Genomic DNA, 17,716 nt, shown 5'->3' on the forward strand with positions numbered 1-17,716 from the left:
AGCTGCTAGAGGAAACCAGAGTGTTTGCTTCCTCAAAGCCATTCCTGCAGTTACAGAATACAAAAGAAACCCCTGGGTTTCTGCTCTCTAATGAGAAAATATAGTAGGAATGCCTGCTCCAAAAAGGGTCAGAGTTTACTATCTTGCTCTTAAAAAAAAGAAAGAAAAGCACTGATTGAATTTCCTTTTCACAGAACCCAAGATGATTGCTAAAAGACCAAGAAAGAATAGGGAGTCTCGCTCTTTCAGCATGTTCTCAAGAAAGGTCTGTGCCACCTATTAGGAAATGACAGAGACAGAAGCTAGGAAAATTAGTTTAGCCATGTTCCCATCTGACTTCAGATTGGGAAGCTTCATTAAAGACAGTCATTAAGAATCTTCAAAAACCTTTAGATTGAAAAATTAGGAGAAAGGTTAAAGACCAATTGTCTAGACTATTTCAGGATGTTCCCTAAATATAAAGGGAATAGACACAGTAAAAATGCAGTTGCCAGGAAATGGTGATGCTGTAGCAGTATAAGCAGCAGACAGGGACCCAGGAGTTGCCCATAGACTTCTGATCCTTTGATCTGATTTCAGCTGCTCAGATCAAAGGGTAAAAACAGCCTAGGTCAAACTTAGGGACTGCAGGAATCTACATGTACATTCAAACCTTTTACACATCTATGCGGAAAGGCTAATGCTTATATTAAATATACAATAGCTCATTAAGCTGTCATTATCTATCTATCTATCTATCTATCTATCTATCTATCTATCTACTTAAAACTGAAGTAAAATTACTGGTGGAAAAAATGGGGAAACCTCCTTCTGTCAAACTCTTTCCATAAACTGGCTCTAATCTTCGTGGTTTTGGAGTGAATCTTCCTATATGTAGAAGCAATAAAAAAAACACAAGGTATTAGACGCTTTTTACAAAACGGGGGCTACAGGAAAGGGCAGACAGCCACCAAGCATTCTACTTACTGTTTCTTGGCATCTTCAAATTTGTGCAGCTTTTTCCGCAGGCCTCCAGACTTAAAGCCTTGACAGTGAGCTGCTGGTGCTCCTATAGTTACAATATCATAGTTCTGATCTAAACAAAACCAAAAGTGAGGAGGAGAGGTTTAAAGGAGAATATTCACCATCCAGACTTGGACTGCAAGCCTGTGAGAATTTGTACTACAAGAATGTAATCTGCAAAGCACCTAATATATCTGGAGGTTGCCAAGCTTTTTAGATCAGTGGGCACATTTAGATTTCTGAGAGAGTGCTGTGGGGTACCAGTAACAAAACGGCAGCCATGGGGGGCAATGAAGGAGAAGGGGAAGGGGAAGGAGAAGAAGAGTTTGGATTTGATACCCCGCTTTATCACTACCCAAAGGAGTCTCAAAGCAGCTAACATTCTCCTTTCCCTTCCTCCCCCACAACAAACACTCTGTGAGGTCAGTGGGGCTGAGAGACTTCAAAGAAGCTATAACTCAATATTAGAGCACATAAGTTACATGAAAAAGTTGCAAGCTCAAACCCCAGCATCTCTGTGAAGGATTGGGAAAACACATACACACAGAGAGAGATGAGAGAGAATAGAACCTACAGGATATATGAGCAAGAAAAAAATACCTGATCCTGCATCATCTTGGACCCTCATTCGCTGTATGTGTAAATTTGTGGGCACAAATTCCAGCTTTTTGTCAGCTTTCAGGCTACTTGCTTTGAACGATGGACCTGAGGATATAAAGATGATGATTTCTGCATGCTGAGTCCATAAAAATGCAACCACTAAGAAAAATTTGTTGACAAATTGCAGTACAAAAACTGCAGCATGAAGTTTGTACTGGCAATGAGATTTCCTAAAGGGCCTATTGAAAATGATGGACGGTATGCAGTGAAATGTTGGGAATGTTCAGCACCCCTCTCTTTTGCTGTTAAAAGTGAACTCCATCTCCCCCCCCCCATGCCACTGAGTAAGTCCTTTGTTTAAATAGATGGTGCTAGTCCCACCACACGGCGACATCCACACCATTTAAACCACATTTAACTGTACTGTATATTTAAGGCACCTGGCTTGCACCAGAGAATAATGGAAACTTAAGATGGTGTTGTTGGACAATAAGTGTCAAGCTTTTTGTTTTGTGTTTAAAGAATGGAATTCTGAAGTCAAAAACCCAGATAAAAAACAGAGGTAAGAAAAGTTAAAGGTACACAATCCACTTGCACCACGGGTGGAGAATCCCAGTAGGAATAATCAGAGCCCTGTTTTCTCTCTCCCTCCATCTATGTACACAGATGGGCACACCTCGTATTTCTTTTAGGCTCCGGGCAAAGTCCTTGCTTTTCTGTGCTTTTAATGGTATCAGGGATTCCTTCAATGGTTTTCTGCTGCTGCTGCTTTCATCTGCTGTCATCGTTTTCTCCCTTGTGGTTTTATTGTCACTTTCCAGTCGTTTGAAATTTACTGTTCCTTGTGAGCTGCCTTGGCATTTGCATCAAAAGGCAAGGTATAAATCCTACAAACGGATGCACTTTCAGGGAATGGAAAATCTCTTAGATCTTCAAGCTAGCCTTCCCTCCAGTTACTTGCACTGAACAGAGAAGGGTGGGCTGGATGGGGTTGCAGGGAAAATGCCCAATACGTTTTTCTTTCTGAAGGGAAGGATAAGAGATCACTCTTTCCCCATACAGAAGCTGACTGGGCTGGCAGTTAAATCCTGCAGCTCTGGTGACAGGATAGCATGCTCTGAAGCAAGGTAAAATAATGGAACAAGGAGATAAGTGGCAGCAAAGGGGAAGGGTTGGAGATCTCAGGAGGCAGAGCCAGGAACTACTTCTTCTGCCTAGCAGCTACCACCTGAGGTGGTTGTCTCCCTCTGCCTAGTGCTAGGGCTGGTCCTGCATGCACTTCCTTATGCCCTACCCAGTTGCCCATGCATGTGTCTGGGCACAGATGGAGGTGAAAGGGAGAGTGAAACAGAACTTTTTTTAGTGCTATTGCTCCACGCCCAGGCACTACACCTGTGGTAAAAATAGGATGTGCCCACAGTTTAACCGTTTTTCTCTAGAGAACAGCTGAATCATACATTGCAGCAGGTGTTTTAGAAATAATTATACAAACATAGTTCCAAACATGCATTTTGTACAGTATTATGGATGTGGTGGTAAAGATGTCAGTTACCTTTGTACTGGTGAAGATTTGTGAGGTTTTCCTGGTACGTTAGAATAATCGTTTGGTACTGAGTAACTATTTGCCGACGAAGACTTTCCCAACAAGGGGACAGCTCTCCCAGTTCTTCAAGTTCACAAACCCTACACAAAAACACCCCAAAACACAGGGAGGTAGTATTAATTTGGTTGTATGACCAATTAAAAGCAAAATCTGCCTTCAACCATATCTACTACTTGCCCCTTCCTCAAGTACATTAGTGCCATTTTGAGACATTAGTCAACTTTGGGCTGGTTTCTACACTGTTTGAAAGATAAGCTTAACTGACTTGCAGTTCAACTTCATGAAAGGCACTCTCTCCAGCGCTGAGGAAAGGGGGGGATTCCCCATCATACCTGTGAAATTTTGCGAGTCTCCATTTGTAAACCAGGCCCGTGCAAGGGGGCAGGCACCCAGATACATTTGCCCCAGGCCTTGGAGGCCTAAGCTGGCCAGTGGCTGGGGGAAGGGGGCTAGACCCTGACAGTGATTGACTGCTTTTTTGTTTCAGCTTATAACTTTATTCTAACAAGACCCACACCCCGGGCCTCAGACAAGCTCCACACAGCCTGCCTAAAACCTAGCCATCTGATGGCACTCTGCCTGTGGAAACTAAATCAATTCAGAGTTTGCTATTGTAAGTGACACATCCTTTGGAGGGGTGAAAACGAGAGTGACTAGCTCTGTGTCAAGCACTGGAAGAGATCACTTCTCACTCATGTGGTTCCATCAAATTCAGCAACCCTCCCTGAGTCATTCCCCTCCTCTGCAAATCCTGTTTCTTCTCATTCCTCTTTGGCTTGTGATGCCAATGAACTCATTTAAGCCTTTTTGAAATGTCACATGCAGAGTAAGATTTGAGAAATGTTTTCAATACATCTGTGCTACCAAGAATCAAAAGGTGCAAATGTCAGTACATTGTCAATGCATAACCCTTCACGACTGAATAATCAGGACCATTGATCATTACTAGTATCCAAAGCCATCCTTTTGCTACAAAGCCCAGCAGACTAAGCCCCACTTCCCACCCAACCCAAAATGTTCTGCTATGCATAATTAGGAAATGTGTCTGTACCTTTCCACTCTGCACACTAGATATGCCCAAATACTGCTGGATTTCATACACAGGCATAACATTTGACTAGAAAGAAGAGCATGGTGGATGGATAAACAAGCCACCACCATGGTGCAGTCATCTCCTTTAAAAACTGCTGCTGAAACATAAGCAGGCTTGGGGATTGAGGAGCCATGAGCTATCCCATTCCACTCTTCTCTTTTCCCAACCCATTGCTAGGAGGTTTGCTTCTCTGCCATGTGCCCAGGTAGACAGACCTTCCCACCTCTTAAAAAGAAATATTTCAAAAATGCTTGCCCAAAACTCATGGAAAAGTGCCCTATTCAGGACTTCTCTTCCATACACAATAAGGAGGGCAGAGTAATGCTCAATGTTCCCAGTGCTACCTGTGTCCATCCTGACCGACCATCCTGCTTGGGTTGGAAGGAGAACATCTGCAGCAGGGAGCCTGCTGTTCTTATTGAGGTTCCACATGCAATTTAGGATCAATTTAGTTTATCAAACGGGGGACACATGGAGAGCCAGGGGCTATGATTCAGGGGCAGGGGCAGACAGCGCATTCCCTCCTCTCCCTCACACAATTCTAATCATGTGAGGGACCTGAACATCCAAATAAGGCTCAGATAACAACAGTGAACAAGGTAAAAAGTATTACCAATCAACTTAGGGAGGTATATAAAATGAAAAAATACAGAGATGTATGGAAGAACACAGGGAAATGTTTCTTGGCCGATACAGAGCAGAAACTATGACTGACTATAGGATTAAGCTGGACACAAACCCACAAGTATGTTTTTATCAACAATATTTGCTTCTCTTCAAATCAATGAAAACTGATGTGTCCAAACAGAGTTTCCTGTGATACCTTCATTGAGCTTTACATATGTTTTTAGTGTAGATGCCACCTAATTTTTGTCATTGCCCTAATTTAGTTTCCTAACCCAATACAAAGCTACTATAAAAAGAGTCAAGTAGCCAGTGACCTCTAAATGAATTGAGGTCCAACAAACCCCAGTAATAGCCAAGCAACATGGGTAGCAGATGATGTATGCAGAAATCAGAGTTACAAATATAGTAATATTTCATCACCTTTAAAATAACTTTTCAACTAGGCTGTGTAACGCCAGGAGCTTCAAAACAGTAAAAGGCCATGGGAAACAGTTCTCATTAAAGATTTACCTCAAAGCTTGAGGTTTGCTTTTTATAGAACTGCGGCTGAATAATGTAATAGCAACAGCAGCGCTTCTCGTGGTACACTCGGTTTATCCTGAGTCCTGACTTCACTTGAGCTAGCCAGATTATCATTCTATTTATCAAAAAGTTATCTGATAGTATAAACTGACAAAGCCCTGTTTCAGTTCAGCTGGTAACATCTTTCAGTCACAGGAAGACAGAAGGGAATCACATCCTAACAGTTAACTAGGCTGAAAACAATCCAGAACAGTTCAGGCAGCCAAAAAAAAAAATTGTTGTTGATTTTCGGAAAATCAGCCTAAATTTGCAAGTTCATAAAATGGGTCTGTGCCATTGGGGCATTGACGTTCCTAGCAATACTCCTTCAAAAGATTTTGCAAGACAGGTCAGGAGAGTGGGTCAGAAATGCAGAGCTGTGAGGGCAGGTAGTTACAACGAAGCTGTATACAATATATTATTTTCTTAATAACTTCAAAAACATAGGTGTAAAGCATTTTTATAGGGACTACTGTGGTGGTGGTGGGGTTTACCTGGCAGCATCTTCCTCAAGTAGCAGTTTCACAAACTGTCTGGGAATGTGTAGGGAGAGCACACTCTCTGCCATTTGCTCCAAGATCCGCAGGTGGTTCCCATCAGTGGTGGGGAAGCGATACATCCGACAAATAGCCCCTCCAAACACTAAAATGTTAAAACACATAATTTGCTATCAGAGAATACAAACTCCATTCCTCTAACACCAAAGCTGTTAGAGGCTCAGAGATCACAAATGGCCTATTACACCAAAATATACAAAGGATTAATGTAACAGCATTACACTTAGTTAACTCCCCACCCCACCCAGTGCACATATTCAGACAACCACAGCAAAAGCAAAAATCGAGGTCTGATCGATTCTTGAATCACTTTTCCATATACTGCATATTTTTATTTTTTTAATGTGCATTAAAAATGTTAAGACTAGTCATAGACATGTATATTTTGGTTACAACGCAGATGCCCAACAGCTTCATAATGAGCTTTTCGGGACCACACTTTTGCAGGCAATCCTGATCCCACAATCCAAGCCTCATCCATGTGACATGGCCTGGACTTTTCTCCTGCACACAATCACATAAATTGTGTGGCTGTTCATTTCCAGGTAGTGACTTAGCTTCCCAGCACTGATGTCCAAGGAGAGTGCTACCATAATCATAGATATTGATGAAAGGAAGCCTTTATGAGCAACAGCATAGATTATGCTAGATAAGAGTCTGGATGAATAAAGCTCTGTGTCCAACAAACACTGAAAAATAAGCAATTCTGTTTAGTTTGCCACTCTGCAGCAAGCCACTCAGAATGAGTTCACATGACAAAGTTAAATAGAAAAATGTCTCAATGGAACACACACACACACAATTATTTTGTTGCATCATTCTTACAAGTGCATCCCCAGCTGATGAAACATGGCTGAAGACAGATGTGATATGGAAAGGGAGCTCACAGCACAACCCTCTGCCTATCTTAGGCAGCTGGGCTGCAGGGCAGTTTGCCTCCTCCTCCTCCTACGGCTGGGAAACAAAACAAGCAGGGAGAGGCACAAAAGGATTTATCAGCATTCAATCTGCTGGTTACGACAGAAACAGCTGTGGATATATCTTTTTAGAAGAGAGTTGGAAGTGTCTTCCCAGTGCTGTGAGCTGCCTCTGTCTTCAGCCAGTGATACAACAGTGGCCAAGATCCAAAGGTTTATGTGTATTCGCTAGGGCAGCCTTCCTCAGTCTGGTGCCTCTGAAATGTTTTGAACTGCAACTCCCATAATCCTCAGGTAAAGATAAAGGTACCCCTGATGGTTAGGTGCAGTCGCGGATGACTCTGGGGTTGCGGCGCTCATCCCACTCTATAGGCCGAGGGAGCCGGCGTTTTGTCAGCAGTCAGCTTCCGGGTCATGTGGCCAGCATGACTAAGCCGCTTCTGGCGAACCAGAGCAGCGCACGGAAATGCCATTTACCTTCCCGCTGGAGTGGTACCTATTTATCTACTTGCACTTTGACGTGCTTTCAAACTGCTAGGTGGGCAGGAGCTGGGACTGATAATCCTCAATTACTGGCCTGCTAACTGGGACTGATGGGCATTGCAGTCCAAAACCAGTTTGGGGAAGGCTGTTCTAAGGACTTCTGAGGACTTCCCTTCCTCCTCTTGCAGCTCTTTATGAACATAGGCTGCCACGTGCTTCTGACAGAAGCCCTTCCAGAGACGTGTTTCATACAGCACATGGCACTGCAACTGTGAGCAAAAAACGGCATGTCTCCCTGTGCAGGCAGAGAAGCACTTAAGCGACACACAAATACGCTTTCTCTAGATCACACAGCATATCAACTGTTGCCACTGAAAACTAACTTTTGCTTCCAGTGATTTTTTTTTTGGGGGGGGGGAACCTTGCAAGACATTTTGCATCAAAAACTACTGCTTTATGCTGCAACTCTGCTAGTACTGCTTGCTTATATCTGTCTGTCTGTCTGTCTGTCTGTCTATCTATCTTATCGTTTTATGCAAATTTCAACCCAGTGTGCAGCAGCTGTGAAGAATTCAGTGCAAGGGATCATGAAGAAAGGACAGTTATGGCTGCCTCATCTCAAAAAAGATATTGTAGAGTGTGGAAAGGTTCGGGAAAGGGCATCCAAAATGATAAAGGATGGAGCAATTCCCCTATAAGGAGAGATGTGGGACTATTTAGCTTAGGGAAAGGCTTGTACGAGGCAACATGGCAGAAGTTTATAAAATTATTCGTGGGCCTAGTGGATCGAGAAAATGTTTTCTCTTTCTCGTAACACTGGAATTCATAGACATCCAATGCAGCTGAATGTTGGAAGATATTAAGAAGTCTTTAAGCTATGGAACTCCTTCCCTCAGGAGGCAGTGATGGCCACCTATCTAGACGGCTTTAAAAGAGGATTAAACAATTCATGCAGGAGAGAGCTATTGCTGGCTACCAGCCATGACTGCTCTGCTCTGCTCAGTTGGAAGCAATAACGCCTCTGAATACCAGTTGCTGGAAACCGCAGGAGGGGAGAGGGCTCTCGTGCTTGGGTCTGGCTTGCAGGTTTCCCACTGGTATCTGGTTCGCCACTGTGAGAACAGGATGCTGCACCAGATGGGCCACTGTTTTGATCCAGAAGGCTCATCTTACATTCTTACGTTCTTAAACTCAGATCAGCAGTGGTCCCCTGTTCCCATCTACTTATATGCATGTCGTCAAGATGACACATCAGTTAAAACAAATGCAGATACACCCAGCTCCTTTAATGCAGTCAAGACTGTGACTCAGCATACGTTTGAAGATTAGGAAGTCATTTGCTGGAACGCTGAGCTATACGGGATCCAGAAATATCAATTAGCAGCATAGGTAGGTACTTACCGGATTTTAACAATACGTCTTTCCGTAATGAAGCATATTTGGATCGGATTCCTAAAGATTCTGTTAAACTTTCATCAACTGACAGCACAGTCTGAAGAAAATGAGAATAGTATTAATACATAAAACGCAATGCTTCATCACTGACCTTTTTTAAATAAAATGTACTGAGCTATAGAGGACTGTTTACTTCTGAGATATTTTCAACAAGATCTGCTATCAGATAAATGTGTAGCATTCGGGGGTGTTTTACACGCAGCTACAGCATAAAGAAACCCTGAGCTATATTTGTGTATATTCTGCCGCCTGTCAGTGTAATAATCTTTTATAATACCCAGTGGAATTCATGTACTCTCTCTCTATAGTCTTGACAGGTGATCTTGACAGGTGATCACCGTTGATTTTGAGAAAAATAAAAATTGACAAGACACACGCTCCTGAAATTATCGTTCCGCAATGAGATACCGATCAGCATGGAATAAAATCCCAGATATTCTTCCTGATATTATAGTGGCACAACTACTGCAGTCATGGAACTGGTTGCTGTGCATATATATGTACAGTATGCTTGCCCCCTGAAAGCTTGCACCCAAGTAAGGTCTGAACAGCCCCATGGGTTAAAAGAACAGAAACACAGTGTGAATTGTCCTTGAGGATGGTTGGGAAAAGTGTAAAAGAAGGTGGTGAGGAGATCATCAATCACATCTTTTATTTCCAGCATTGTCTTGAGAAGGAGGGCAAGATATGTACTCACCCTTCCATTGATGGTGTCAGGAGACCTGGTAACTGGAGGCCTTTGGTCTGTTTTTTCTTCCACTTGCCATCCTATGACTGTAATGTTACCAACACGATCACTTTCAGCAGATCTGCAACACACACATCATTGCTGTGATTCATCAGCTAGGATTATTGATTGGTTGCTGTGGCACATACTATGCCATCTGGCTATAGACCCCAATTCTTACAGCTTCCTCTGTCATTAACTCTTTCTAGCTACATAAACGAGACTCAAACTAAAAGATCAGGATCCAACACTTGAGCTGCTATATAAAAATATTAAAATATAAGCAAGATGCTAAATGCATGGATATGTGTAGCCTTGGATATTTTGTAACCTCTCGCCATCCAAGGTTGGGTAAAATCATTCTCTCGGCCCTTGGAGCTTATAGTACAGTGGTGCCCCGCTAGACGAAAAACTCGCTAGACGAAAAACCCGCTAGACGAAGGCATTCGTCTAGCGGAAGGCTGCCCCGAGGTTTGCACTGCCGCTTCGCTAGACGAAAAAACCGCTAGACGAAAAGATTCGCAGAACGAATTATTTTTGTCTAGCAGGGCACCACTGTACTAGTTTTGTAGTGCTTTACAGGCCTTACAGAAGCAAAACGCACAGGTCCCTGTCCCAAGTTTACAGTACGCATCTCAAATACAGGGCAGGCAACAAAGCGGGAAGAGAAGGGGGAAATAGGAGAGACATGTAATGGAGAAGGGATACCAGCAAATGCAGTTGCATCTGCGTTGGCATTAAGCCAAAAGACTAAGCCAAAATTCAAAAAAAAAAATGTGATATTGAGGTTGAAGTGCAGAAGTGCACTTCTGAAAACTTATATGCAAGTATGTACCATTAATTGACTTTGCCAGAGGCAATTTCCTTGTCATTATGATCTATGAAATCTCTGCCAAACAGAATTGTTACCAGTGTTTTGCGTTTACATCTTTATATTCCTTCAGAATCTGGGAGCTGACTTACTGATACACATTTAAATTAGATTTTCTTACATGCCCTGAAATTGGCATTCATTTCTAAGTGTAAACAAAACACAAAAACCCACAGAACTTATTAAAATGCAGATTTGGAAAACATACAACTGTGAAGAATGAGGTTTTAGAAGATTAAAAATAATACTTTATATCAATGGTTGCCCCATCGCACAAGTAAGACATGCAAAAGACTCCAGAGGTTACTTGTTGGTGTTCAAGTCTCTGTTTTTATGCTGGGTGGGGAAAATCATAAAACAAATATTCTACTTTACCAAAGTTCTACTAACAAGAATTACCAGAAAGCCTCTGCCCTGTGCAAGATTTGTGCTGAACATTAAATTGTCTTACAATCACTCATTTCATTACAACACAAAAATTAAAAAAGGTCTTGTTGAGCATTCATAGCCCTAACAGCCTGGACACTTCACTTTCTGAACTGGGGTGCAATAAAGGACCCCAGTTTAAACAACATAAATCATGCAGTTAAATGGCCTAGTTTTCCAATAGTACATGCAGATGTGGAAGCCAGATTCTTTTCAAACGAACAAAAATGGAGCACAAACCTTAGTGTTAAATGCAACCTATGGTTCCTCTCCTTAAGTAGCTGCTTTACAGTGAACATCACAGAACCCAATAGATACATCTGGAAAAGACAAGTATTGTCAACGCAGAGGACATTTCAATCCTAAACTCAGTACGTTTCTAATTTCTATTTACAAAGCTCATTCCTATGGCTTCAAGGTGATGTCTGAAACCAAAGCTCTCACTTTCTCTGGCTCAGTACTGACATCGTGCCAGAATATAGAATGCACTAGCAATACTTTTGAACTGCTACGTGGGCAGGAGCTGGGACTGAGCAACGGGAGCTCACCCCACCTAGCAGTTTGGAAGTATTGCAAGTAGATAAATAGGTACCGCTCCGGCAGGAAGGTAAACGGCATTTCCATGCGATGCTCTGGTTCACCAGAAGCAGCTTTGTCATGCTGGCCACATGACCCGGAAGCTGTACGCCGGCTCCCTCGGCTAGTAAAGCGAGATGAGCGCTGCAACCCCAGAGTCGGACACGACTGGACCTAATGATCAGGGGTCCCCCTAGCAATACTTTAGAATGATAGCTTGAGTTTCCAAAGCTCAAATCACAATTTAGAGCGGCTTGTCTGCCTTCATTTTCTATCAGTGCAATATTCAGGTTCATAAGTTCACTTCTGTCTCTAGGATTCAACAGTCTTCAAAGACAGAACAATGGCTGCAATGTCAAAAGCAGGGCTTTGGGATTATGCTTTGCTAGACAATTACATACGTACCATATTTTATCAATTCAGATATCACACCAAGCCTTGGCTAGTTTTATAAACTACAATTTGGCTGTGTGTGTGTGTGTGTGTGTGTGTGAGAGAGAGAGAGAGAGAGAGAGAGAGAGAGAGAGAGAGAGAGAGAGAGAAACTACAAGCATGATTATTTTTTAATCGGTTGGATCCACAGATTCCCACTCTCCATCAGAGGAAGGGAATCATTGGATGCAGCCCAGAATGAGCATCTTTAAGCACATGTTTAGAATGCTCAGTTAACACTACCATTTCCTAAGGCATTGTGGGGTAGGGAGAGACCTTTTCCAACCTAAGGGCCAAATTCCTTCATAGGCAACTTTCCAGGCAGCACATACCTGTGGTGGGCAGAGCCAGTGGCAAAATACTGGGTGGGGCAACAGATATGACTCTTACTTTGTACAGTGGCCTATGTTTTAGCCTCGCAATGTCTACACAAACCCCTCTCTCCATCCTCAGTCCAGGCAAGCAAGAGGATTTGTCACAGTTCAAGGAAATATTCCAGCCAAGCAAAAGCACATGAAGGAGGCCTAAAAGCATGGCCAGTAATGGATGTGATGTGGAGGAGAGGCATGGCCTGCAGACAATCCTGAGGGCTGGATGGAGAGGGCTGGATTTGGCCCTCAGGCCTCAGGTTCCGGACCCTAGCACTAAGCAATCCTAACTCCATTTAGCCAGGAGTAAGCCCTGCAGAGGGACGCGGGTGGCGCTCTGGGTTAAACCATAGAGCCTAGGGCTTGCCGATCAGAAGTTCGACGGTTTGAATCCCTGCGATGGAGTGAGTTCCTGTTGTTTGGTTCCTGCTCCTGCCAACCTTGCAGTTTGAAAGCATGTCAGAGTGCAAGTAGATAAATGGGTACCGCTGCGGCAAGAAGGTAAATGGCGTTTCTGTGCGCTGCTCTGGTTCACCAGAAGCGGCTTAGTCATGCTGGCCACATGACCCGGAAGCTGTACGCTGGCTCCCTCGGCCAGTAAAGCGAAATGAGCGCCGCGATCCCAGAGTTATCCGCGACTGAACCTAATGGTCAGGGGTCCCTTTAGCTCTACCATTAAGCCCTGCAGAATTCAACAGGACTTACTTCTGAGTAGATAAGGTTAGGATTACACTGTTGGTGTTGGCCTCCAAGGGGGAGAATAGGCAGTGTACCTCAGACCAAAGGCATATGCAACATTTTGTTTACATTGAACATGAATGACAGAGAAGACATTTGGTGAATTGGACTTACAGTTCCCTGAGATCTATCTTTAACATCATACACAGAAAGTTTTATTTGTGTCATCTGGTTAATAAGAGAGTCTTGAAAAAAGGCAATACTGCTTAGAAAGATAGGGTTGCTTGTTCCCTGTAATAAAAAAAATGGAGAGAAAAAGTTACGTTTGGATAACTTGGTATCAGCTAAGATTAACCGGTGGTGCTGTGGCTGGCGCAGCAGGTAATGTAGTATTACTTACCTCAATAATCTCTGTCTGAGCATGCTTTGTCCAGAATGCCTGAGGTGGTGTAGTTACACTCACTGCTACAAAACTATTTGGCTTTCTATCTAGCGATGGGGTAAGGAGCTCGCTGCAAGCTATAGGAAAGAAACAATATGGCTTACACACCATGTCACACAAATATGTGCAAAGTATAAAGGGGGGATGCCCATTTTTCACTTGTCTGCCTCAGTGGCACAGTGTGGGAAAGGGCCACAGGGTGGTTGCCCCAGACACAAAATGGTTAGGGGCGCAAAGTTTCAACACCCAGCGCTGCCTCAATACAGCTGCGGGCTTCAGTCGCTGGACTCCCTTGAAAACGGCTTCTCTGTGCGAATCAGGAAGTGACCTCTCCAGACAACGGAACTACTCACCTAAACTGAATTCTAAGATTGGCTCATCCGGATCTTGGCTGTTACCTGCAAAGTACAAAGATTAGCATAAGCATATAAAGATATACAGATTAAGTCAATTTGCACCTTTTAAAATAGTCTTATGCTCTCATTAGGAAGCAAAGACAATTTAGGGGTAAATAAAGTAAACACTTATTCAAATAACTACCGGTATGTAAATACTTCACCTACCATTTCAATTTTTACATATCTCAAATAGTAGGTACATTCTCTCTCTCTCTCTCTCTCACACACACACACACACACACACACACACACACTTCAAAGCACTTCCAGAATGAATGAGAAAATAAAAGGCCTAATGGTGTTCAAAGAAAAATGGTCAAAGATCATATTAAGCATATAAAAGCATTTAGTCATGCATGAAGTAATTATCTGGATGAAGGACCAATCTACAGCTTCTGATGCAAAATTGTTCATTCAAAAATTTTAAGGCAATGCTATAGGAAGAACTGACAATGGTACAAAAGTTCATAACGACATAAATTCAGTGTTGACTTGTCTCTTTTTTTCTGTCTCTTTAACACTTTTCTGTCTCTTATTTATACTGCTCCCAAATCTACTATCCTCCCCACTGTCCTTGTATCGTGCTCACTGCTTATAGCATGGGGAAAAGATACAAATATAACAAACAGTGTGTGTGTTCCCAAATTAATCTCTTCATTACCAGCACTGGGTGCAGGGGGGAGGGGACTGTCTAAAAAACTAGAATTTCAAACAGAAAAATAAGACAAATTAAGAATTCAATACAACCGTGAGGACACAGGTAGGAAGAAAAGATACTAACCTGCCAAAGACAAATCTAACATGTCAGTCGTGACATCAATAGTTGAGGCCCGCTGCACAGTGCGGGACTTTGCACCATGGCGGGGGCTGATATCTTTTGCTGACATGTTGTCATGGGGAAGACGCCTCTTTTCACTGTTTGATCACAGCAAAGCCTTGATGAAGGATCAAAATAGATTGTCGTCTTCACTTGTAGCCCTTATGACAGCAGGCTAAGGCAGAATGAAAACAAAACACAATTTGAATTAGGTTCCAAACTAGGTTCGTTTAAATGCTGGTTTTAACAGCAAAGGCTCATTTTAACGGTAGCATTAAAGAAGAATTAATTTACCATTTTAACAGGAGACCATTTGCTTCAGCAGACCCCACCATATATTTTAGATGCTTTCAAAATTATAATAGTTTCTCAGGGTTCACAATTGTGAGGAGGCTTGCATGCACATTCAGAAAAATACACAAGCCTGCTTCAGACCTTTACCCTAAAAACATGAAGGTTGAGGGTGGAGCAGACATGTCTGGTGCCACTCACCTTCTCCCCCATTCTGATCCCTCTACAGGTGTTTTCCCCTTATGTGCCCAGGCTGAAATGTCAGAAGAGGGCTATGGTCTAATCTACATAACCTGAAGCTGACTATGTCAATGAAAAACACCCACTTAGTGAGAGCCTTGATTCTCAGCTGCAGTCAAAGAATTTGCACAAAGTACTACATGGTTTTGCCCCAGGCAAGCAGGTGGTGTCACACACGTTGACTATGTTCAGACCATGTTTTATACTAGCAATGAGCCTCAAACTCAAATGCTCCATTCTTCTGCCACAGGTTTAGGAAGATCAGAAGCTTCCACCTCCGTTTTAGATTAACCACAGTTTCGTGTGCCGTCCAACCCTTACATGGTGGTTTATCTTTAGCGTTTGTTGAAAGGAGCCAAATGAATAAACTATGTTTTCAAGCTGGTTTATTTCAACAATAGTTAAGATTAACCACACATTTGTTTGGGATTGGATGCTATGCCAAGCTGTGGTTAATCAAAAACATATGTAAAATATTCCAAACCCTCCTTTGTGGCTGCACCAGAAGAGATAGAGGAAGGAGCATGCTAGCTCTAGGCTCATATTTGTTAATGTTAAACCATGGTGTCACCTCCAAGCAAGACCAATGGTGACCTACGGATCAAAATGTCTGTCTCGGTATCCATTCATGTGTTTGATCATTCCTATGGAAGGAATCAGTATTGTGTTGGGTGAGCCACACCCTGGAGCAGCCTTGACCAATATGTTGTCCCTCAGAAGTTTTGGATCACAGTTCCCACCGTCTCTGACGTTGGTCATATTGGCTGCAGCTGATGGAAGTTATAGTCAAAACACCATCTGGAGGTCACCAAGTTGAGCAAGTTATAATCTCTAAAAAGTTTTTTCCCCCACACAAAAACAACAATTTCAACTAAGATTTACAAAATTTAAATGTGATTAAAATTCCAAGTCTCACCCACTTGAATTCTGAGTTATGATTCAGCTTACAAGAAGCTCCCCACTGTAGTAAATTTTCATAATGTGTGTGACATTTTACACCAAACATATTTTTACTTACAGGGGGCTGTTGTTTTCTTGGGTGAGACCATGGTATTTTGCATTTCTTAAAGGCAGCTTTATTTTCCCATCTGGAAAAAGAAACCCACAATGAATTACTGAGTCTGAGCATTCAAAATTGATATTGATTTTTAAATACGCATGTCTATTTAGTCTTCCAATCATATCACATGCCTTTATCGTTGTGAGCTTAACTGCCATTATAGCGTCAGGTGTGAAATTGGGGTTTTCAAAGAGATTCAATGATATGCACTTAGAAGATGACCAATTAAGAGCCATTCTGTTTTTTTGTTTTTTTTAAAGGCACGAAGTATAAGAAGTAACCATAATAAATATTCATAAAATATACATCATTCCCTTGCATATATTCAGGACGAGGTTTCTGAATTATACCATGAGTTCCCACCATTCTGAACTATTTCCCTCACTGATAAAAGGCACTTCATGTCAAAGAGGCTACTTGAGTGTCAAGTGACGGGAATGGATCCAGTAATGGATTTTTAGTCTTTTCTGCACAATAGCAGTTTTCTCCTGGCACACTGTTGTGCTCTGGCACATAGTTTTGGTATTTCTGTTCTAATTAATACTATTATAAACTATTTGCCCAGAATAAAATATTTTGCTTACACCACTATCACAACAGAACAATTTCCCACCATAACAAAGTGCCTCCTTGGCAAATGAGATGCTTTCACTTCATCATTAATCCAGAATATGAGTTATTCTCACCAGATGGATGGAGATTTTAAATAAAGAGGAGGAGGAGGAAGAGGAAGAAGAGGAAGAGGAAGAAGAAACAAACTATTGGAATAGCTAGCTTTTAAAACAGAAATATATTTTAAATGTGAACAAAGACAAGGTAATTAAAGAACATTTAAGGTGCTTCATTTTGTGCAACTTTCCAGTCGTGCATTTGTTTTTAACTTCCAGAATTAAAAGTTACTACTTAGCCTCTGCTGCTGCAAACTTTCAGGGGAATTCATAGAATCCAACTATGAAGAAATATTTTGTAGAAATCTTAAGGGAAGCAAAGCCGTTTTAAAATAGACCAGTCTCATTCTTCAAGGAAGTGTTGCATTTCTGTAGCTCAGTTTAATGTTTAAGTCATGGCATCTGTGACTGGGGATGGGGAACCTCAGCACCAGGGATCAAATGTGGCCCCAGGCCTCTCTCTGTACCTGGCCCTTGGGACTCTCCCAGGTCACACCCTTCACTGTTTATGCTTCTCAGCCTGTTTTTGCCTGGCTGGAATGTGTGCTCAAAACACCTCCAGCTTGTCTGGATAGAGGGTACTAAGTGATGTGTATGTGTAGGAGCTAGCCTCCTGTACAAAGGCAAAATTTACATCTGTTGCTCTGCCCACTTTTGACCACCACTGGCATGTGGCCCTTGGAAGGTTGCTTAGAAGGTAATGTGGCCCTCAAGCTGGAAAAGGTTCCCCACCCCTGGCTTCTTACCTGGCCCACCATTTATTTATTTTTTGAAAAGCATAAAGAGCCTCTTGCTCAACTTGAGAGGTTAACACTGCCAAGAAG

At 42.4% G+C, this 17,716-nt stretch overlaps 1 protein-coding gene across 17 annotated transcripts in view; it reads right to left on the reverse strand.

Moving 5' to 3' along the window:
* Positions 1–17,716, reverse strand: part of INPP4A (inositol polyphosphate-4-phosphatase type I A) — a 94,616-nt gene that overhangs the window by 34,724 nt on the left and 42,176 nt on the right. For 9 of the 17 annotated variants that reach the window (XM_033147554.1, XM_033147555.1, XM_033147562.1 and 6 more), the window contains exons 3-14: positions 16,183–16,252; positions 14,598–14,808; positions 13,772–13,816; positions 13,377–13,495; positions 13,151–13,267; positions 11,163–11,242; positions 9,596–9,707; positions 8,845–8,935; positions 5,981–6,128; positions 3,155–3,285; positions 1,603–1,707; positions 967–1,075 (exon numbers count right to left, since the gene is read on the reverse strand). In XM_033147554.1, the coding sequence (XP_033003445.1) occupies positions 967–1,075; positions 1,603–1,707; positions 3,155–3,285; positions 5,981–6,128; positions 8,845–8,935; positions 9,596–9,707; positions 11,163–11,242; positions 13,151–13,267; positions 13,377–13,495; positions 13,772–13,816; positions 14,598–14,703 (1,163 nt within the window). In that variant the 5' untranslated portion in view covers positions 14,704–14,808; positions 16,183–16,252. Of the gene's footprint in view, positions 1–804; positions 868–966; positions 1,076–1,602; positions 1,708–3,154; positions 3,286–5,980; positions 6,129–8,844; positions 8,936–9,595; positions 9,708–11,162; positions 11,243–13,150; positions 13,268–13,376; positions 13,496–13,771; positions 13,817–14,597; positions 14,809–16,182; positions 16,253–17,716 lie in introns of all 17 variants that reach the window. The other 8 variants (XM_033147547.1, XM_033147552.1, XM_033147559.1 and 5 more) reach the window with 1 other exon arrangement.

This window comes from Lacerta agilis, chromosome 4, assembly GCF_009819535.1.
Source record: "Lacerta agilis isolate rLacAgi1 chromosome 4, rLacAgi1.pri, whole genome shotgun sequence".
Lineage (NCBI taxonomy): Eukaryota > Metazoa > Chordata > Lepidosauria > Squamata > Lacertidae > Lacerta > Lacerta agilis.